This window comes from Tenrec ecaudatus, chromosome 11 (assembly GCF_050624435.1).
Source record: "Tenrec ecaudatus isolate mTenEca1 chromosome 11, mTenEca1.hap1, whole genome shotgun sequence".
Lineage (NCBI taxonomy): Eukaryota > Metazoa > Chordata > Mammalia > Afrosoricida > Tenrecidae > Tenrec > Tenrec ecaudatus.
Window position 1 is genome coordinate 111,050,564 of NC_134540.1, and position 22,831 is coordinate 111,073,394.

The 22,831-nt window shown below is 46.2% G+C and overlaps 1 protein-coding gene across 1 annotated transcript; it reads right to left on the minus strand.

Moving 5' to 3' along the window:
* Positions 1–18,067: 18,067 nt before the first annotated feature.
* On the minus strand, positions 18,068–19,944 carry POU4F1 (POU class 4 homeobox 1). The gene is made up of 2 exons (XM_075562625.1): positions 19,822–19,944; positions 18,068–19,198 (listed from the first exon to the last, which is right to left on the minus strand). The coding sequence occupies exons 1-2, from the start codon at positions 19,942–19,944 to the stop codon at positions 18,068–18,070; spliced, it is 1,254 nt and encodes a 417-aa protein (XP_075418740.1).
* Between the last annotated feature and the right edge of the window lie 2,887 nt (positions 19,945–22,831).

The window sequence follows — 22,831 nt, forward strand, 5'->3', positions numbered from 1 at the left end:
ACCAGTTCTTATGGAGCTGAATTCTGGATAAAACAACAAAAACATAAGATAAAATCTCAAGATGACAATGACTTGAGTTTGAAAGGAGAAGTGTTTTTCTTGGTACTCTGCATGTGAAATTACCAGGGCAAAAGGGAAGGACGTGAAGAGCTACTTGAAAGTCACTGCATTATTTGTGTCCGTTCAGTGTGGTGACCAGTGGTGGCGTGGGGTGCTGGGAACCTTTGTGCATTTTCACGGGTGTATTCGTGAAGTTTTATTATGTGCTATATATAATTTTGTAGTTGACATTCTGCGGAATATAAAGAAAAACATTCTCCCTTCCCTTGAGAAGCCTTTACTATGATAGAAGACAAATAAATAAATAAACATGGCATTAGGTTATAAGACCGTAGGATATAAATGACGAAAAAGAGGAAATTCACAAGTGATTCCTTTCTGACTGGAAGACCTTTGAAAGCTTCCTGGCAATGACCATACCTAGGCTTTGAAGGGTGAGTAAGATGTTTGAATGCCAAGATTGGAAGAGAGAAATCTTACAGTTAAGATATTTTATCTGCACGTCCTAATATTAAATGTATTTTGTGTGTTCCTTGAAGAAAACAAAAAAGTTCCTTTCTTTTCAAACGTGTCAAAAGGATTTTTTACATAATATAGACAAATAAATTTTAAATGATTCAATATTTATTCCAGTGGCATTTCTGAAGGTGAGTGTAAAATACTCATTTTTAATGACTAATGCCATATAATTGTATGTGAGATTTATATTCAAAATAAATCAACCTTAGCACATCTCTTTAAATATATTCTGGGGTTAAATGGGGGTATGTCTGCCTACTTTCTATATAACAAGTAAGTTTGTATCTATCTATGTAAAGTCTATCAGAAAACAATTTATAGAAAATATTTTTAAATCTGAACTATTTACTTTTGTGAATTTTTTCTAATTTCTTCTCACTATAAATATTTTCAATGCCTGCTTGGGAATGAATGTAGGTAGAAATTTAGTGGGGAATAAAGGTGAATCTCATGAAAGCACCGTGGGTAATATATGAATTCAATTATTAATTGAGGGTAGAAATAAAACAAATAATAGAGCTTACTGGATTCATCTAAGCAACACGTGCTTTTAATTTCTGATAATTTCAATTGTCATCTTAAAAGTGAAGAATTCATCTTACAGTACTAGATAATATCGGGAGATCTATGAACTAAAATAGACCCAGGAACAATGGCTATGTGTTCCTGTTTGCAAGCATATAAAGGATAAATACGGGTTCCTACAAAAATAGGAAGATTTCAGGAAACAAAAATTATCTTATGGAAACTACTATGTAATTTAGGTCCTTTTCTGAGGCCTTGGGAATATGACTTTCTAATATAAAAATATGCCGTGTCTCTTTTTTACTCTGGAAGTGACTGAGAAACCTCCTTCACAGAACACTAAGGAGCTTAGAATCACCTTTCTGACCATCCCTCCTGTCTTCTACATAGCCTCATAAATTATTTACTGCTCTTCTGAATGACCACTCTGCTTATCCTTAGATTCTTTTCAGATTCCCTGATGATGTCATGGAAATGTTAAACCCATTATGCTAAGTTAGGACCTCCATCTGCAGTGACCTCTTGGCACATGCTTCGAGGACAGCATGATATTTTTACATAAAAGTTCATCTTCATTCAAATCCTTGAGGTCTGATTCTGAGGGGGAGATGGGGGAGGCGGGAGGAACCTGACAGCTCAATCAGTCCTACTAAATACTTAACTAAGTTTATGGAAAAAATAATAATACAATTCCTCCAAAATACATTACACACTTAAAATTGAGTCATAAAAGTGTCTATTAAGCATACAATTATTTTACTACCTTTTATTGGAAAATAAGCTTTTATCCTAATTCAAAGATTTTACCCAAAAGTGGTACATGACATTCCTTTTCATTGAGCTGTTAGGCAAGTTATGAGTTAAGTGCCCAGCTTTCATGTTTTTAAAAGCAGTGTTTCAAGTTGACATGCAAAATACAAGTATAAATCATAACTAAATTCATTTATATTGATTTTTTATTTTATAAGTTTCCAACCACAGTCTAGTACAACTATTTACACATGCCAACATTCATATTTTAAAACCGCCCAAACACTCTTCCTTTCTACCCCAGTTTTGTTCTTAATAAAAAGTTCAAGAACACAACCACTTCATCGGGTGAATGCTAACTTCAAAACCCTAAAAGTAAAAAGTTGGGACATTTAAATTAGGTTAATATTATTAGAGGAGTAGAAATTGTGCCTAATCAACTGAGTTTAAAAAAGAATTTATGGAAATATCCTGGCTCCACCGCTGGCTAGTTCAGTCAATGCACTTCAGATTAGCTTCTCAATGTGCATTCTCTTTGAGCGAGTAACTCATAAAAAATCAAGAGAATTCAAAGTGGTAGAAGCATTTTCTTCAATATTACAGGAAAGTGGAGAGGAATCTGGAAGCCAAGAAATGCAAAGAAAGTTTGCCCAGAAAATGAAACCCGGGGAATCGGCACTGGCTAGATGCTTCCCTTCTCTTCTCAACCCAATCACACTCAAAGAATAAAGTTCCCGCAGAAAGCTCCACACCTGAAGGCAATGCAGACAATCAATGAGTGGACAGATAGCACAGGAGACCCAGAAACACCCCAAGCCCATTGTTTCTCACAAGAAGGGAAAGTGGTGCTGGAGGGGGGAGGGGGGAAGAAGTAAGACTGGACGGCAGTGGTGATGCTGTTGCTGCCCTCCAGGAGTCAGATCCAGACTCATAGTGACCTCAGGTGGGAGGGTAAGCCTGTCCCTATGGGGTTCCCAAAGCTGTCCACGTTGCAGAAATAAATCTCCAGGTGTTTCCCCCCTTTCTAGTATATTTTTTCTAACAGAAGTAGCTATTAGACAAATTTGCCAATTCAGTGTGACTGGTTTTGTCACATACGAATGACGTTTCTCCCCTTTTACATGTGCTCTGTGAATCCAGACACAAGGCAGTAGCTGCTGGGCCAATTCTGACCCAGAGCCACACCACAGGGCCCAGGGGAGCCGGACAGGCTTCTTTGGGAGGCTGCAAGCCCTGCAGAAGCAGATTGTCACGCCTTCCTTCTGCACAGGGAGGCCTGGAGGGCTTCAAGCAAGGAACAGCCTGTGAGCACCTGCCAAAATCACGAAGAGATACAAGGGGGCTTTGATGTTTCAAATTGTTCATGGAAAACGGAATGAAAAGACAATGGGATTTGCCCACCAACTCTGTGGAGCTCCTTACATAAGCGGATCTTTCAACTCTCAACAAACCACTGGGACAGGGCCCTGTGGGTTGTTGCTCTCACCTGGAAGGGGGGCGGGGTGGGGGTGGGGGCTAGAGCTGAGAGCTAGTTTTCCAATTGCTTCCTTTACAGGCCTGAGGATCCAAATAGAAGGGCACGCAGCCAGCGCGGTTGGCAATGAAGCACTCACAGGAAACAGAAGTGAGAGGTTTATGAAGGAGGCTCACAGAGCCCTATGGTAGGTAGAGTTTCCTGGCTGGGCAGGGACAAGTCCCTTAAAGTGCGGGTGTGCAAGTTCAGGGTGAGTTGAGGCAAGCGCGCTGGTGCAGCTTGCAGTTCTCCATCACCCCGCCCCACCCAGGACTGCGGGGCAGAGGCTGCAGTGCATGCCCGTACTGGTCCCCCCACCCCGCCCACGCGAGGGGGTCCACTCCTCTTCCGAGACTCGGATCGGGGGACACCCTAAAGCCAGGCTTGGCAAACGCCACCAGACCGCCTCGGCGTTGTGGAGGGGCCAGCGCTGAGGGCGGGGATGGAGCCCCCAAGGGCGGCCGCGGGTCACTGTCGTCCTCCGGACGCCAAGCCTGGTCAGCCCGAGCTGCCTCTCCGCGGGCGAGAGGGGTCCCGAGAGAAACAGAAACCGTCCCCCCAACAGCACTCCCCCCCCGCCCCCGCAACCCCCTCCCCAACCGCGTTCATTCAGGCGCTCCTCCAAGTGACCTTTGGGAAGAGTTGAACTGCCCAAGCAGGGGTCCGGAAGCAGCCCACCTCCGCACCTTTCTCCCACGGGGCCGCGGGGGGGGGGGGGCCGGGGAAGGCGGGGGGGGGGGGGTTGTCTGATGGCTTCCCGCCGCTCACTTCCCGCTTCCCCGCGGAGCGCTTCACCCCTGCACCACTAGAGCTCCCGGGGCAGCCTGGAGGAGACCCCCAACTCCGCGGAAGCCTCCTGGGGCGAAGCGGGCGGAGAAGTCTGCGACTCAGGCCAGCGGGCCGGAGACGGGCCCGGTCCAGTCGTTACCTTTGTCCTAAAATAGGAATAGAGGTGGGAGCACCGCCAGGGTTTCAGAAGCACACAAGCTACAGCAGCACCTCTGAGAGAGAGAGAGAGAGAGAGAGAGAGAGAGAGAGAGAGAGAGAGAGAGAGAGAGAGAGAGAGAGAGAGAGAGAGAGGGAGGGAGGGAGGGAGGGAGGGAGGGAGGGAGGGAGAGAGAGACAGAGAGAGAGAGAGAGAGAGAGAAAGCAAAGTGAAATTCAAATTTGGGGCAGGTTGCCAGACCCTATCCTGTCTTCAGCCCTGGTGGGACCAGTCGCCACCCCCTACCCCCCAAGTCAGTCAAGCCTGCTAGCCTGGGTCCCAAGAACACGCTTCGCGGTCATGCAGTTCATGGTGCCCGCTTTCCGAGGCCCCGTTTGTCCCAATCCCAGGACCAACTGGCAAAATCACTTCTCCATTCTGACTTCTCAAGACATGGCTCCGTTCGCTCCAGCACTTTGGCACAAGCGCGGGCCTCAGGTGACATTTCTCTCCAGCTGAGAGAAAAGCTTCAGCCAAGGATTTCTAAAAGATTCTTGAATTATAAAGGTCTCTTGTCACCAAAAATGTGTTTGAAGGAGAAGGGGTCAGCGAAAGGAGGAACAAATGTTCTCCTGGACCAGCGAAGAGAATTCATTCGATATACATGGTGCATAGTTTCCTTAGCTAAAAAGACTCTGAAATGGTGACCCGGACTTTGAATATGAGTCAAAGTTTGGCAACAGACTCAACGCTGGAGATGTCAGATTGGAAATTCCAGTTATGAATTTTCCTGTGTGTGATGTCCCTGGAAATAGGAGTAATGAAGTCCTTCCTATCCTCCAGGAATGAGAACACTTGCTATTAAAATTCCATCAATAAGAGATTTGTTTTAAGAAGTGGGCAAAAATTAAGTTTCTGACGTTAATAAAGTCTTACACTTGTAACTTAATTGAAGTGTAGGAAGAAATATTGCCTTTTCCCTTTCTTTTTTTCTTTCTTTCTTTCTTTCTGTCTGTCTGTCTGTCTGTCTTTCTTTCTTTCTTTCCTTCCTTCCTCTCCATCTGTACGTGTGACAAGTAGCCCAAGTTGTTAAATTTCAAAGCAGGCACCAACTTAAAATGCATGGATTCTATTATATGTACAATTTAATCACAGGGTATTTAAAATAGACATTTCCATCTAAAATCCAATCAGAAATCAACACAGTTCCTCCAGGCATTAGACAATCATCTCGATTTTGCATTTGTAAACTGGGAGAAATAAATGTGACTTGTGGATACCAAGAGGTCAAGTACGGCTGCTCAAATATTTTTCTTACAAAATGACGGATTTATTAGACAAATAAGTAGCCCGGCTGATGCAAAACCCCCAGTGATTGAATTTTGACGTTAAGTCAACAACAACTCGAACTACATCAGTGCTTCAAGATTTAGTTATGATGGTAGAGATTACTGAACAAATAAGAGCCAGAAATGAATACAGATTTCTGAGGATCTGCCCCTGGCACCCTCTTCTTGACATTCTCCTCCATATGCTCCCTCTATTCACAGTGTGTTATAATTAAAGGCCTTGCCTGGGCTTTGCAAATGGAAAAGAACTTTAAAATAATTAAGCGTATTTTCCTGTTTAAAAAATATATGTCTATATAATGGGCTCAGAGAGAAAGCCAAATGAGTTTTTGGTAAATTCCTTCCTGGCCTGAAAGTCATCCACCAGCAGAAAGGAAGGAACATGAAGTGGGTGTCGTGGGTTTTTGTTGTTGTTTATTAAGTTCTTTTTATCAAGACCTTCGATACCTATCATCCTCTCCCTGTGTTCTAAAGACACTTTTTCTAAAATATCTGGACCATCTTAGTATCTAATTCTCAGCTTTTGAGGATTATACTGTTCACAGAATTTCACTTCTCCTGGGTTCTCTGGTGTGGAGGTATAAAGCTGCCTGTCAGTGGGATCTGCCCACGCTTCTGAATCTCTGGCGTGCACCTCCTGAGAAGGCAGGAACCTTTTGTGACACTTTGGGGGAATTATCTTTGCTCCCTGTGGAAGGAACTGAAGTAACCGAGAGGACATTTAAACACAAAGCAGCTCACATCTCATCTTCTCATGGAGAAAGACTAATCTTCTCTCACTGTGAAAACTTGCCTTCTACTTATTCTATAGGTGACTTACCTTCTATAGAGGAATTGGAAACTCAATTTCCAATGGGATTTTGTTGAGCCCAGTCCAAGGTTCATCCTTTAAAGTATTCCACAAATTTCTATACAATTTTGCTCCCTCAGTCTATGAATGACTTGATCCATTTGTAGGGACAAATCTACATTAAAGTTCAAGGATTTGTCTGCTCAAAGGCTCCTTGCAGATACAAGTTCATTCTGGGCAGCCAGGCACAGACCATTGGAGACAATAAACCTAGGATTTATTTAAATGAGAACATAATCCCACTCTAGAAAACAAATTGCTGGGCTTGGCTTCTCTCCTGGTTTGTCATATTCCTCTCCACATGTCCCATGTACCCATCATTTATAAAAACTGTTTTCATCACACTGATTTAGAAATCAACTATTGTATTAGTCGATTTCCCAAATGATTAAACTTGGAAATCGACCATTGCTAGTCCTTTAAGAACACTAGAATGCTCTAAATAGAAAGGAATGTTTCATTATTGCTTTGCCATTTCTCAGGATTAAATAATGAAGTCCTTCTACTGGGGAGGGAGATGCAGTTCTTTTTCTTCTTTTACTCAGTGGCAGTACCTTTATTCCAGCAATGCATCTGTTTATAGTTTGATCAAACTTGTTTCTGGATTTATATTTCAATATGCTCTTTAGGATGCAAAATTCCTGTCAAATTAAAGAATGCTCATGTCTTGTCCGCTTCCAGCAAATCACTTGCAGCACCTAATAAATCCAGCTGGGTGCCCTCCATAGCTGATGCTACTGAAATCATTATTGTCCTGCCTTGTTTCATGTCAGAGGCCTCTTTGCCTCATCTGTCATGAAACCAATTTCGCTTTATTTACATCCATTTGCTAGTTTAATTACTGTGCTGATGAATAGCCTGAAGGAATTAAGTTACGAGTCTTTGGAAACCCAAAGCGACAGATATATGGGTTACCTTTTAACTACAGAGAAAGAAATGAAGGCTAGTAGCATGCACCAAAATTTAAAGATAAGTGTTTCTCCCTCCCCAACTACTTTTGGAATTCAGGATGATCCTTCCTCTGTATATTAGTCGTGCCCTGGGTAGGAAATAGTGTTCCCGCATCTCTGATTTATAGAATGAATGTTGCTTAAATGCAATTCCCTGTACTTGAATGCTTACAAAAATTATTATTAAAGGAATCACAAATCTTGTTCGGTCAAACCAAATTATGTAATTTAATATTGTCTTATTTCCTGTAACTGGAAACTTACTTCGATAGAGAGATGATTATATTTGTGAAAACAAAAAATGTTTAGTGTATCCCGTGTAATATATAATACAGAGTACTCTATAGTGTATCATCATGGAATATAGTTCATCTATATAGTTACTGCTGTCCCCTTTCATTTATGTGCAAATCATGAGAACATTCTGCTGTTCTTTCATGTTTATGTGAAAGAGATCTAAAGGCACAGTAGTTACTCACTAAACAAGAAGTCAGCAGTTGGAACCCAATGCGAGGAGGAAGATGTGGCAGCCTAGGTCCATGAAGATTAGAGACTGGAAATCCAAGAAGCCAGTTGCCCTGGAGAGCCACTATGAATCAGAATCAACCGAATCAGCAATTGATAGTTATATTAATGGGTTGGTGGTATGAATGACTAATCCATGTCTTTAAACATGTAAGTAGTCTATCATGTGGATATCTATTTTATGAAACCTAAATTCATGAAACTTTCCAGTCATTCCATTATCCTATAAATTAACTGCTGCAGCGGAAGCTCACAACCGGGCAATATTCAAGAGCACTTAGTGATCTTTCCTGAAGTCTGTCATTAATTAAGAATTTCAAACTTTAAAGTTGATCATTTAGAAATTTAGCCTTTGTGTAGCTAATCTTCATAATTGCCCATTGAAACAGTAAGCAAATATGATTGAAATAACTTTTAATTTTATATTATCTTTATTATTAAATATCCAGTATGAAAAAGTGTACCTTTTAAAATTAAACACCTATGTCTTATTTCATTGCTCTGTTTCTGGTATAGTCTCTAGCATTTAAAATCAACATTCGCATTTCATTTCCCCAAAATGATGAATTTAAGGCACATAGCATGCATATTCATTACAAGAAAGTTTTCTTTTACACATTTACATGGAGTATTCCATTATTTCTAAGGTTGTCTACATTTCTAAACTAATTATCTAACTTAAAATTATCTTTAACATTCAATAACAAGAGGTACTTTTAAATATAATAAAAATTAGAAAACAGATGTTTTAAATTTTCCTACTTTATTCTTTCTCTTAAAGAAATAAATGCTTTTCCATGCAGTGGATTCTGCCATTTGATTAATCACAGAGTCAGCTTAAAGGAAGGGATAAAATTTACTATCAGAAGAAATAAGTGGGGGAAACTCCACTGTCCATGCAGATATATATTAATAAATTATATATTCATTACAAATCCTCCAGGCGCCTCCTTTCATGCCCCCTGTACATCCCCCTAAGCACACATTTCCCCATCCCCACCCCCCTTCACTATTTTTAATAAAGCTCATCTTAAAAGCAACATGCTTTTAACAAAACAACTTCTTATGCTGCAAAAGGGTTTTGCTTACATAGATTTTTTTTTCCAAATCGGAACACATTTAAGTAAGACTCGCTAGGTAAATTACCTTATATAAAGTAATCTGATTCTTAAGTAGACATTAATGATCCATCTTTAACTTGACAGAAAGAAAATCTACACGGATTGAGTCTTTTTAAAAGATATTGCTTAGATTTAATTTTCTTAAATAAAATAAAGAATGTGGAGTTTTAAATGCGTCTCTTTCTCTTCCCCTCCCCCATCTCCAAACCCGCCCCCACCCCTCATGGAAGACCCTCTCCAGCTCTTTTTGATTAATAGATCCATGTGGCTAACGGCCTGACATATGGTGTTCGAAGCAGCTTGAGATGGTACCTTAGGCATCCCCTACGGCCATTAACATATTAGGGGCTTATGTGCAGTCAGTCAGACTTGTCCTGAGCCCAGCGTCTTCAGAAAGGCTGGACCCCAGAGTTGGTTGATAGAGCGTTTCAATAATGCACACCCCTCTTCAATTTTAAGGGAGTTGCTTCTGGGGCTTCACTACTGAGAAAGAACTGAAATAAAGTTTAGCAATGTGGCTCCGTTACTTGCAACAACAGTTAAGTTGCATTTGTTTGTCTATGATATGTGTGGGGAGGTGCTACGTCAAACTCACAAACACACACCAGCTCCTGAGTATTATCCGTAAACAAGCAAAACAGCTGCCTGGATTTACACTGTTTAAAGATTTGTTTTGTTTAAATTCTTCTTGATACCGGGAATACTAACACAACCATACAGTTACAGTAGGATTACCAATTTAGATATTTCAAATAAAAAACACAACATAAAGTTCAAGAAAATCCCTTCTAGATCATATGATTTGTGCCTACCCCTACCTGCACACACACCCCTTGCACACACACCCCTACTCCACTCCCAGTAAAAGAAATAAAGTGCAGTCTTAAAATAAGGAAACGTGGAAAAGGGGAATCGTATTTTAAGTACATTTGCAGATCTAATCTCTGGGGAGGTAGCCAATTTTCTCCACAAAATTCGAAAGTTTACAAACGAAAGACATAATAATTTCAACAGGAACAAAGTCTTGACAACAACTCTGAGAGGTGTGTGTGTGGGGAAGGGGCTCTAGATAAAATTACATAACATACATATCTATCGAAGAAGGATGATATTCAAAAGCAAAGCAGACATCCCAGTTGAAGCTTATTTAATTCACTTTAACATAGTAACTGAAGCTTGAAATTCACTTTGCCCATGTTCTTCTTCCAGCCTCCTGCTGATAAACCACTGTACCCCTTTGAACTGTACTCTGGGCGTTTGCTTGGCAAATAAATGTTGTTCCGCCCTATTAAACCTTTTACGTAGTTTCATCTTTGGATTTCTCAAATACAGAACTAATAAGGAGGTGCTTTGATGCTGCTTTACTTTCAAACTATAGCCCCGGGGTGTTAAAATGAGCATCAACCACTACAACAAAGGTAACTGGAAAAGCAAATTGCCGGGAGCAAGGCGCCACCCTCCTTTTCAAGATCGCTCCTAACCTTTGCAGCACCCATGGACTTGCGATTGAAAACGCTCTTATTTCTGTGCCAAACTGCGTCCCTACAGCAGCCCTGGTGATTCTGAAGTGGTGGCTCACGGTAGGGATGGCCAGGAGAGGGGAAGCACTTTTAAGTTTAGAAGCTCTAGAATCCCTTGGGGTAAGATAAAGGTGGGGATAAAGGTCGCTTTCCCAAAGGTGGGGATCAGCGCTTTCAAAAGTTGGTTCTAGGCAAATAAATATTAGGTGGGAAGTGAAAGTTTTAAAATAGCAACGTGTTTTAAACAGGCAGAAATGAAACTGTTGCTTACAAGTGCAGGGATAGGTGCAAGAATCTATCTGCTACTTAGCACTAAGAATGGAGCTTATTTCCACCCTGGACCTCTGGTTACACTTTTGATGGAAGAGTCCCACCGTGCGCGCGTCCCCCCACCCGCGCCGCGCGCGCGCGCCCACTAACCACTGGATTATCCCCCTCCCCGCCCCGCCCACATTTGACACAATTGAAACAACTGAAGACTGTTTTCTTCTAAATAAACAGCCAAGTGTGTCCCTCAAAGGCATCACGGTTCTTCGGTGCGTATATTTTCAGCAGAAATCCAAGCCCTCTAGAGAAGCCTCTGTCCAGAGGCACAGGGATCCTACCTGCTTTTTAAAATGCCTTCGTATCCATTGCTAACTCACATGCCCTGTTTAAGATCGCTCAAAGTGCAGGACACTTGAAGTGTCTCCGCCCCAGAGCTCCGCTTCTCTTTCTCTTTCTTCCGTCACAGTGCTTTTGGTAAAGTCGCATAAGTGATCAAAATTAACATAAATCATTATTAGTTATTAGGGTTTGCTCTAGGTTACTGTGAATATCACACCAGCCCCATCTGCCGCCCCTGCTCCTGCAGCAATAGATTGCAGATAAAATAAATGTCCTTACCCCATTAGACGGTTCCTGTCTCTGTAGCCAAAAGCCAAACAAAAGCAATAAATACCGGGCTTTTCTCGCCACCATTCGGCTGTGAATCTTTTCATCGGCTCTTCCTCTAGAAAAGCTCGATAGCTGCCTGAAAATATTGCATTTTATATCACCAACGGGCGATTAATATTGCATTAACTGTGTTTAACATTTTTAAGGGCGAGTTATCGACAATGAATTTGTTTCTGTTAGTAAGTACAGAAGTATCAAAACTGATGCATACCACTTTAGATATCTGTCTAAACATATTATTTTTGTCGCACACTTTCAAAAATAGATCATGGTAGAGTGTCGCTTGCAATGTTTGAAGTCGCAGAAGCCGTGCTAATAGTCTGTTTCAAGTATTCCGACACTGTCTGGAGACAGCCAGGTCTCTGCCTTCATTAAATGTTTATTGTCAACACTTGGGCGGGGGCAGGGGGGGGGGAATGGAAGAGACTTGGTGTAAGTGAATTTCCAGGACTAGAAATTTTCAACACTTTTAATTCTGATCCATATTTACAAAGATTGTATAGATTACGCTGGATCCAGGCCAGATAGAAGAGTTACCAAATAAACTTCTGTTTGTAATTCATTTTACAACGAGTTCAAAGAGACAGTGGCCACTCTCTCCTCTCTCCACCTCCTTTCACCCCCTGCCCTTCTAGGCTCTTGTTTAAAGCCCTTCACCGCTTCTCCGGCTCCAGTATTCCTTCCTTTCTAAATTTGCCAGGAGCGACCTCCTGGGAATTCTGGCTGAGCCCCGACCCAGGCCGGGCCTGGCGCGTGACAGCCCCGCGCCGTCCTTTCGCTGCACCGGGATTGCGCCTGGGCCGGCCGCCTGTCCGCTCCGGGCGCTTCGCGGCAGGGCTGGCGCCGGCTCCGCGGCCCAGCGCTCAGCGGCCAGTCTTCCTCCCGCGGCCCGCGGAAACCTCGGCCTAACGCACCCAAACCGGCCGAGCGCTTTCATGACGCAGCCCGTGACAACAAAGTCACGATCTTCATCTTCTCAATTAAACCTTAAGAACGCAAGCCGCTGGTGAAAGTTTGGTGTGTACGGCTTTTCTGAAGTCCACTGGGGGATCGGAAAGGTTATGTGTTGGTCTGGGAGAATTCAGCCCGCCCCGGGGAGCGGGGCAGGGCATTGGGGGGGGTGGTCGGGACGTCCTCAGAGACAGTGAAGAGGTGGGAGGGGACCTCGGGGAGCGCTCGGTTTGGAGCCGCGGGATTCCGACTGCGGCTTTGGCGACTCGCTGCACACAGTGCGCATGTGCCATACCAGCGACTTCCCCGCGCGCGCGGGGAGCGCCTCGCCGGCCCCGCGTTCCATACTCACCGGCCGCCCGTGCGCAAGCGCGCGGGATGCTGGGGCCTCGGGCCTTGAACCTGGGAGCCAACTCCGCGGCCGCGCCCAACTCGGACCTGACCCGCCAGCCGGTGGCTGTCCCGCGGTCCCAGCGGAGCTCGGACTTCCGACTGGGCGTCTCTGAGAAGGCGAAGAAGTGCAGGCGCAGCGCACAGCGTCGCTTCGAAATCAAGCCCGAGATCTGCGGTTCGTGCGCTTGGGGGCGCAGGACTAGCAGGCGACAGTCCCCACTGTGTGGGCTTCTCTGGGGAGAGCAAGCAATGCGTGGGTCTGGGTAGAGCGGGACCCTTCCTGGCTGCAAATCCTGACCCAATCAGCTCTGCCTCTGTTTTGACCTGGCACCAGCCGACCCACTCCACTAAGGAAGTCTCTCCCAGAAACAGAATGCTTTCCCAAGTTTTGAATCCCTCCACTCGTGTACACCCGTGGTCCAGAGCCACCGGATTTGGGCGTTGGGGAAGGAACTGATTTGACAATAGTTTCGAAAGTTATCAATTAGTCCCTTATTAGAATTCATTTTCATTTTCTTATTTCCCAGCAGTCCAGGCAATGAATTATTCAAGGGATTTCCCATGTGAGTGCGGCTGCTAATGGTTCTCAGCCCAGGCAATGCCTTTGCTGGCCCCCTGCCCTGGTCAGCAGGGCCCGGCCACAAAGGCATGAAGGTTTCATCAAATATTACATAACGTTATTATTAGGACAGAATTTCTCTTGTAGGTGGGAAGATACCTCTGTGGGAATTGGAATTCAGCTGCTATTTTATCATCGTCCTTGAAACAGTCCCTGAGTACCAAGGGACTCGATGGACTGAGGCTGAAATGCAGGACCAGACCAGATAGGATTTGTGGGCATCAAGGCCATTTGGATGGGATAGGGGATCCTGGGTTTTCACCAGTGTCAAAAACCACAATTTCAGTCTCTCTCTCTCTCTCTCTCTCTCTCTCTCTCTCTCTCTCTCTCTCTCTCTCTCTCTCTCTCTCTCTCTCTCTCTCTCTCTCACACACACACACACACACACACAAACACACACACGACTTTGAAAACCCTTCCATGCCCCCCAAATGGTTAGGGTTTGTGTCCAGGAGAGGCTGGCGCAGTAGGGTAGGATGCCAAGGGTTGACTCTTCAGTGAAAGGAGTCTTGTGCTCTTATCTTGGCCACAAGTAGCAAGGAAATCAAAATAGTCTTAATATCACAAGGAAGTAAAAATCGATACAATCACTGTGGCAGGTGCCTACGGTTTATTTATGACAATATATTCAAAGTTGAGCGCAATCGCAGAACATGCTTGAAACAACCTATTCAGAAGTTGGTTGGTAGGTCTGAGATGTGTGGCATGACAAAGACCCTGAGTTAGGACTGAGGAAGAGGGAACCCGAGGAGAAGGAGTGGCGGCTACATTGTATGCTTTTGCTGTCTCTGCTCCAGCGGTGCCAGGTTGCCTGGAACTTCAAATGCATCCAGGGCCCAAGCCACTCATTCTCTCAGACTTACCCTTGAGTACTCTTTAAAAATGCCCCAGGCCACATGGTTTACTCTTTTTACCTACTGAGTCATGCTGGAATGTGCTTAAAGTGAACTTTTGCTCTTCAGACCTGAAAACGTTAAAGGCCAGCCTATCATGGAGTAGCATGCCTTTGAGTTCTCCGCAGCGCATGCTTTTGCTTCTTCCTCCTTCCCACATCCAACTTCACTCACCAGAAAGCAGTGCATTCTTTGTTTTGCACAGTTTCCTACCACATAAATAGGAAGCTCTGCAAAGCATATATTTTCATGATCTGTTTTATTGTACTGTATTCTTTTAACTTGCAAGGATTTTACTTAATACAAAACAATTGTTTGCATTCTTAATACATACATTGATTGTTAGAGTATAATACAAATGTACTTGCCTGCAACATTTCCATTTGGGGCAATTTTTTTTTCTTCAAGTCTTTGTAAATCTCGTTTCGTTTGTTCATTCCTGGCTCTCCAACAACAAAATCTGGTCATACTTTTCTATAAAATAACTTTGTTTTACAAATGCATTTTATTGAAAACTTTGATGACATTTCAGGTCAAGAATAAGAGAAACAAATCAGTTCTAGTGGAAGAGACCTTTTTTTTAAATATCTCTAGTGTTTTTGTTTAAAAACATGTTAAAAATCACAGCTCTTTAAATGCACTATTCTCTTCTGAACATCAAAGTGTTTTGCTTCACAGATTTGCCGGTAAAATGAAAAGATTTGACTAAAATAGGATTTCAGAAGCTATGAATCCAGTTATTAAGGAACTTTGTACATTTGGCATCTTATCTAGTCCCAGGTCACCAGGATATGGCTTCTCTGGTCGCTTAGAGCAGTAGGTGGCATACTTAAATGTTCCAGATGAACAGAGGCATTTGAAAAGATATCTGGGCAAATAAGTGGATAGTTTTCATTAAAATCTATTAACCCCTAAGGGAAGTCATTTAATAGCAAGGTTTTGAGAAGTATTTTTAGGCTAGCATAATATATCTCTCACTTCTGTCAAATCAGTTCTGAAGCATCGCAACCCTATATACAAATCTCAAAAGACCTCTGTCCAGGGCCTCCAATTTAAATGTCCTTTGTGGGTGCTTGATTATTTAGTACCTCCCACTTCTCTAAAGAGAGGGCTATCCTTTAGGAGTTTCTGCAGTTGAAACAACTTTGATTAACACAGGCAACTAATAAGAATTCTTTTTATTCGGAGCACTGCTTTTCACTTAAGAGCTATCTGAAAGAAATAAATGTTTGATTCAGCAGAAAAATACATCATTCTCACCCTTTCCCCCCTTTCCATCTCCCTTTCAACACCCTTCCCACGGCCCCCCACCCTTGTGGGGAGTGGTGGGATTTTGTCTGTGAATTATATTTCATGTTGAGCTTGGTCCACTACGGAAACAAAAATGCACCCAAATCATAAAGCTGCTCCTCTTTCAGGCATGTTTTATTCATAAGTGTGCTGGAACATATCCCCCTATTGTATTTTGGCGCACATAAATGGTTTGAATATAAGTAGGGAGGGAAAATGTCATCGAGTAAGGAAATAACCAAGGAGGAGGCTCAGCAGACATACATGGTCAGGTGGATCGATTCGTGAGACATTTAAGGATTAATACTGAAACTTTGTAACCACTCTGTGAGTGTGTGAATTAAAGAAAATATTTACAATAATCTTCCTTTCCCCCTTTCCCTCTAAATACAAGAATATGACAAGAATGTTGTGTTTTCAGTGAAAACAGGTAGTAGACTGTGAAATCACACCATCCACAAAATGGTCTACCAGAAAGCTAGCCCAGTTTAGTGCTCTCAGTTTCAAATGCATAGAATGTTTGCTCTGCAAACAATGACATACAACATAATTCAATAAATAATCCCTAACCAGAGTGAGGCCTAACTGTGTTTCTTTCTGCACCTTTCAGGCCATGCATGATTTCAATCTTGTTAAATAAGGGTTTTATTTTTTTCTCTTATTTGTTCTGGTTTCCATTTTTAACATATTAAAAATGGAAAGAAATCGCCTCCACACGAGAGCCAAAGAGTATCTTGTGCAGAAGATAGGCATTTTACCTAACCACCTTCAACTATCTTTCTCAATTGGAAAAAAAATCCATCAGCCGTTCATGAAGTACCTTGATTATTACTATGAAACACTATACATAGTTATCTATTTGGGAGACTGATAGTGCAAATTAAAGTTCTTGCTACCCAACATTTATCCCAACCATAAATAACTTTCAAATAATAATCACCTAATAATAATAAAGAAACTGTCCTGCTTCCCCCCCCACTACATGCAGACCCCTTTGAAACAAACAGAAGTTTAAACCTGTCTTCCTCTCAGCTGAGATTTAGCTGACTTTTTCATTGCGCAGTTCTGCTGCTACTGAAAGCAGACATTTTTCAACATTAAAAAGAAAAACCTCATTCTCCAAGAGAGGGAGAAAAGAAACCTAGAAGAGCAAGATAGATTTTGTTCTGTGAAGAACATGGGTCAGAGTGTCACTTCTGGAATGTTCCACAGCACAGTCTATGAGAATCCATAGGAGAAAAAAAGCACACTCAGATCAGAAGAAAAGGACAAAAGTAGAGTTCTAAAAGTGAAAGGAGAAACTACTTATTTTAAAATTATTTCTTTTGTCAAATATTAAAACAAAATCAAAAGAAAACCTTGTTAAATTATTTTATTTTTTCTAGAATAAAATATTTAATGCACCCTCTAAATTTATTTTAGCCAACTCCAACACTGCGTCTCTCTTCCTACAGGCCCCCACCGAGCCTAGGTCTGAGATGTGTAGGCCAGGCTACTGAAAACTTAGTAGGAACCTAAACAAGAAGCAAATCCCCCCTTTTCTGCAGTGATGGAGAGCAACCATCAGAGTCTCACTGAAACAGAGGAAATAAATCAGAGATGGAGAGAGTGGAGGTAAGACTTAGAAAGAAAGAAAAAAGACTTAGAAAGAAAAGCTAAATTAAACATACAGACAAAATAACTTGCTCCTCTAACCAGTATTTCATCTTCTGCTTCACTTGGCTTTCCTTTTTTGACTGTGTGTGTGTGTGTGTGTGTGTGTGTTAGGTTGGGATGGTAGTGATGATGATGGTGCTCTTTACTGTTTGTTTTTGCTTTCCTTGGGGGGAAATAGAGCTGCAGATTGTGGCTCCCCGGAGTTAAATTTCTGCAGCATTCTTTCTTTGCTTTGCTCTGTTTTGTTTTAGTTTGTCTAGTTTGGGAGGTTGGTAGATTTTGGTGGGGGGAGTTTGGTACAGAGTTCCTTGGTCCCCAGGAGTTTTGGTAAGTGTCTCTGGTCAAAAACAATCCTTTTCCCTATGCTTCCCATATCCTGCCCCACCCTAACCCCTAACCTATCCTGTTCCTCTGAACCTGGGTCCAGTTTCTGCTTTTCTATTCCCCACTCCCTGCTCACCCAACAGGCCCCTCTCCCTGGCTGCCACCCCTTCCTTCTTCATGCCAACAACAGGGTCCCCTAGGTCATAGGAGAGCAAAAGCTCGGGGCTATAGGGAGCGGACATAGGAGAGCCTAGAAGAGTTTAGGAGGGCCTCTCCCAAACGTAAGCAGGATAGCTTTCAGGCCAAATCCAGCGGGGATACCGTCCCAGGGAGGGGCGAGCCCCCCAACGCCCAGATCCCCAGCTGCCCTACCCTACACCCCTCAACCCCAGGCCCTCTCAGTAAGTGGCTGAGAACTTCATCCGCTTCTGCTTCTGTCTCTGGTTGCAAAACCACACCCGCACCACGTTCTTTTTGAGGTCCAGTTTCTCCGCGATGGCTGCGATCTTCTCCGAGGAGGGCCGGGGCTGCACGGCGAAGTAAGCCTCCAGGGAGCGCTTCTCCGGCGCGGCGATGGAAGTCCGCTTGCGCTTCTTCTCGCCGCCGTTGAAGAGCTCGGGCTTATTCATTTTCTCCCGCTGGGCGCCCTCGGCCTCCTCGAGCCACGCCTGCAGGATGGGCTTGAGCGCGATCATGTTGTTGTGCGACAGCGTGAGCGACTCGAACCTGCAGATGGTGCTCTGGCTGAGCGAGCCCACGCCCGGGATCTTGAGGTTGGCCAGCGCCGAGCCCACGTCGGCCTGCGTCACGCCCAGCTTGATGCGCCGCTGCTTGAAGCGCTCCGCGAACGCCTCCAGCTCGCGCGGGTCCGTGTCCGAGTCGCAGATGGACGCCAGCCCCGCCGCGCCCACCACGGCGGCCGCCGCCGAGGCCGCCGCCACCTGCCCGGCCGCCGCCGCCGCCGCGGCCGCCGCCGCCCCGTGATGCGCCGCCGCCGCCACCAGGCCGGGGTGCGGCAGCCCCGACGGCATGTTCATGGCGGCCGCCGCCGGGTGCGACAGGTGGCTCAAGCCGTGCATGTGCGCGTGCGGGTGCGCAGAGCCGCTCAGCAGCCCGCCGCCCGGGCCGCCGCCGCCGCCCCCCGGGCCGCCCCCGCCGCCCCCGCCTCCGGGGCCGCCGCCCCCCGGGCCGCCGCCGCCCGGGCCGCCGCCCCCGGGCCCGTCGTGGGCGCCGCCGCCGCCCGCCGCGCCCGCGCCGGCCGCGCCCGCCATGAGCGCGAGCGACGGCGAGGAGATGTGGTCCAGCAGGTCGCCGGGCTCCAGCGCCTGGTGGTGGTGGTGGTGGTGGTGGTGGTGCGCCAGGGGCACGGTGGGCGTCGACGTGCACGGCACGCTGTTCATCGTGTGGTACGTGGCGTCCGGCTTGAACGGGTGGCTTTTGCCCTGGGACACGGCGATGTCCACGGCGGCCAGCGCCTCGGCCCGCGCCAGCAGCGTCTCGTCGAGGCTGGCGAAGAGGTTGCTCTGCAGCTGCAGGCGACAAAAACCAAACCAACCAAAAAAAAACAACAACACCACAAAACCGAAACAACAAAGACAAACACAACAAACCACAAGCCGGGGAGCACGGGGCAAATGGCAAACACAAAGCAACCAAAATAAGGACACGGGGAGTAGGGAGGAACCAGGAGCGGGAAAGGGAAAGACAGCGTGGGGACACATTGGGGACCCAGTAGGAGGACGGGCGAAAAGGGACGAGAGCAGAAGGAGGGGGTGCAAATGCAGGGAAAGGGCGACACGGGAACACAGCCCGAGGGCCGGGATGGGGACAAGGAAAAGAGAAAAAGAAGAAACAGAGCTGTCACTCGCAGCAGGCGCCCGCGTCAGTCACGCACGCCCCGAGACTGGATTGCAGAAGGCCGGCGTTCACCGAGAAAGTGGAGGCAAGTGGAGAGTCGCCGTCCCGGCCGCCCCCTCCCCCCGCCCGCCGCCCCCCGGATCTGACCGCAAGCGCCCGGCCGGAGGCAGAGGCCGAGGAGTCTCCTCTGCCCACACATCCGCGCACCCAGACGGCCGCGGCAGCGGGCGAGCTTCGGGCAGCGTGGCGGGGCCGGGGACGGGGCCGGGGCCGGGGCCGGGGCGGGGGCGCTTACCGGCGGCGTGGGCAGGCAGGCCCGGCGGATGGCCTCGGAGCTGGAGTGCAGCGACGGGTACTTGTGCTCCGGCAGGGTGGGATGCATGGCAAAGTGCGGCTGCTTGCTGTTCATGGACATCATCTTGGAAGCTTGGCAAGTAAATCCACAAACAGTCCGAAAGTCCCCGGCAAAGTGCGCTCGCCCACTTCTCCGACCCCCTGGCCGGATCTGGAAGCCCGGCAGCGGGCGGCGCGAAGGCGGCGGCCGCCCTGGAGACTGCTGCCGCCGCCGCCGCCGCCACTGCCGCCGGGCACTCCCTCTGGCCGCGCAGAGCGCCGCGCGCCCGCCTCGCCGTCCGCCTCGCCGAGAGCTCTAGCCCCGCGCGCCGACGGGCTGCGCTCCTCTTACACCTGAGCCTCACTTCTCGGTCCGGGGAGCTCTCGCGAGAGCTCGCGGCCCTGCCGAGCTGTCAAGCATCAGCTGTCTCACTCTGTCTGGCGCTCGCTCGCTCTCCATCTCTCCATCTCTCTCTCACTCTCTCTCTCTTTCTCTTTCTCTCTCTCTCTCTCTCTACTTCTCGGCGGCGGCGGCGCCGTGCGTCTGTGCGCGCGCGTGCTCGTCTAGCCGCGACCAGCGCCTGGGAGCCGATCTTAGAGTGACCACACGCAAGGACAGCGCAGGTGATGCACCTGTGGCTGCCCAGGCATGCGCACTGCACGTCTCACCTTTTCCCACCGTGCGTCTGGAGAGATCAGAAGGGCCAGCTATTGTCTGAGGGTGGGCACCTTTTACAGATAGGAAGACTAGAGGCTAGTTTGCCCCTCTGAGTTTCTTCTTTAGTCACTATAGCCAGCCCTAGATATATATATAGATATAGATATAGATATAGATATATATGCATCACTTAGACACACCTCCTCTTCAGGATGTCTAACAAGCTGTTTTTCAAATAATATATGCAGCGGGCATTTGTATGTTAAATTATGCCCGCTCATACTTCTGTATACTGCATAAATAACAACACGCAGAAAGGCAAAAGGCGCTGTCTTTTGCAGCTAGAACTTTTTTTTTTCAAGGTTTATAAATAGGCTCCTGGAGAGTAATCGCGCTGACAGACTGTTTGAAGCATCAGTCAGACAGACGGCTTTTGATTTCCATATAATTTAACTTTCTCCTCATACTTTGTTGCTGTTGTTATTTTGAATATAACTGTGTCAGGCACCACCAGTGACAGTCATCAGGAGCCACGAGGAGCGCGTGCTTTCTACTTGGCTGTTGAAATGAAATTGTGCCTTTCTCTTACTGTTTGTCTCCTTTAACCGTGTACAAACTCAGGTTTCAAACGAACTCCAGGTGATCTGAGGCTTCTAGTAATCAAAAGGAAAAACTAGTTAACAGGGTGTAGTTAGGATCCTTTCCTCTCTGCTGAAACACACACACACACACACACACACACACACACACACTTTCTACTGGAAACGCCAGAAAATGAAATTGCTTCAGAGAAAAGGGAATAAGATGTAGAAATGAGAACTTCCCCCTTACATCTTGTTTGCTCCCCCCTACCCCCCCCCGCCCCAATCTCGGCATATAGAAAATATTTCTCTCACAGAAAACAAGATCAAACCAGAGTGATTAAAAATATTAATTCAAACTAATTTGAAAGAAAGGGTTCAAACTCTGGTCTAGCCTTTAATTTTTAAAAAACCTGTAAAATCAAAGCCTAACATGAAGCGTCAATCAATTAGCAAACCTGTTATATGGCTCTTATGTGGCAGGTGGATCAAGAACCTCCCCAGGGAACCACCATTCAGGTGGCTGAGTCCCCAGGCATACAGAGCTTGCCCCTGGTGATAATAAAGGCCCAGATGTTATCACATTTGCGGCAAGGGAGCTGGAGAACAGCAAGGGACTGCTTATTGAGAGGCCCAGATCAGATCAATTATCTGGTCTCTCCCATACGAAGGAGATGTGTTTCCACCAAAGAGCAGATTTCATTTCTAGAAACCTAAATTTGCGTTCCCTTCCATAGATTTGATCTCTCCTTTGCACAGATGCGTGCGTATTTAGCATACACATTTAAGACTCCGATTCCAAGAGGAGCCCACAGGCGTCACCATGGCTTCTTCTTGTCTTTTTGTCCTCCGCCCCCCTCCCCTTTCTTCTTAGCCAAGAGGGAAGCGCGAAGGATGTTCACTCGCTAGTGCGAGAAGGAGCGGCGTTTCCATCCATTACGCAGTCCCCTGAGAGCGCTAACTGCAACTTTATCTGGACTAGGGATGGACGGACTACTGGAGAGACCGGGAGACAGCTGTGGAGGGGGAGGGTGATGCTTCACGGGGAGGCCTCGCTTAGCCTAATCCTTCCTGACACCCACCTACCGCGGTGATATTCTGCCCTCCCTTACTGAAGGAGGAAGGCTCTAGGCTAGGCTAGAGTGCTAGCCAGGAATCTCCCCTTCCTCAGGGAAACGCTGACCTTTAAAATCTCTGAAAGGTGCAGGGCACAACACCCCAAAACACGCACAGGCTTGGTGTCAGGTGGCTTCACAGGCCGGAGGTTTGGGCTAGAACCCCTGAGCACACCAGAGCACCTGGTATTACTCTCCGGAGTGGGAAGGGCAGCAGGAAACCCAGCGGAGACACCTGCCGGGCTAGAGGTAGGGCGACTCCATCTCTATCTGCAGAGACTCTCCCTCCTTCCAGTTCACCTTGTCTTGCAGTTCAACTGGTCAAATCCTTTGCTCAGACAATTCTACTTTTGACTGCGTCTAGAAATGTCAGGGCTGTGAGTGCAATCGGCACCGACCGATTGGAAGCCCCTTTCAGGCACATCTGCTCTCACCATGGCACTTAGCAGGGTCCCTGATACACAATAAAAGCACACCGTCAAGCAACATATGTCAGCAGGAAGGTCTCTAACTCGGCTGCAGAGGGACAAGAGAATCTGACAGGTACCGATTGGGTCCGGCAGGGAGATTTCAAGGGGTGTCTTCTCTGACTGAAGAGGAGACGGCAACTGAGCTAGA

Coding starts and splice junctions, on each gene's coding strand:
- POU4F1 (XM_075562625.1), bottom strand. CDS start 19,944: ATGATGTCCATGAACAGCAAGCAGCCGCACTTTGCCATGCATCCCACC. Junction 19,199..19,821: donor CCTGCCTGCCCACGCCGCCG/GTAAGCGCCCCC, acceptor TGTCGCCTGCAG/CTGCAGAGCAACCTCTTCGC.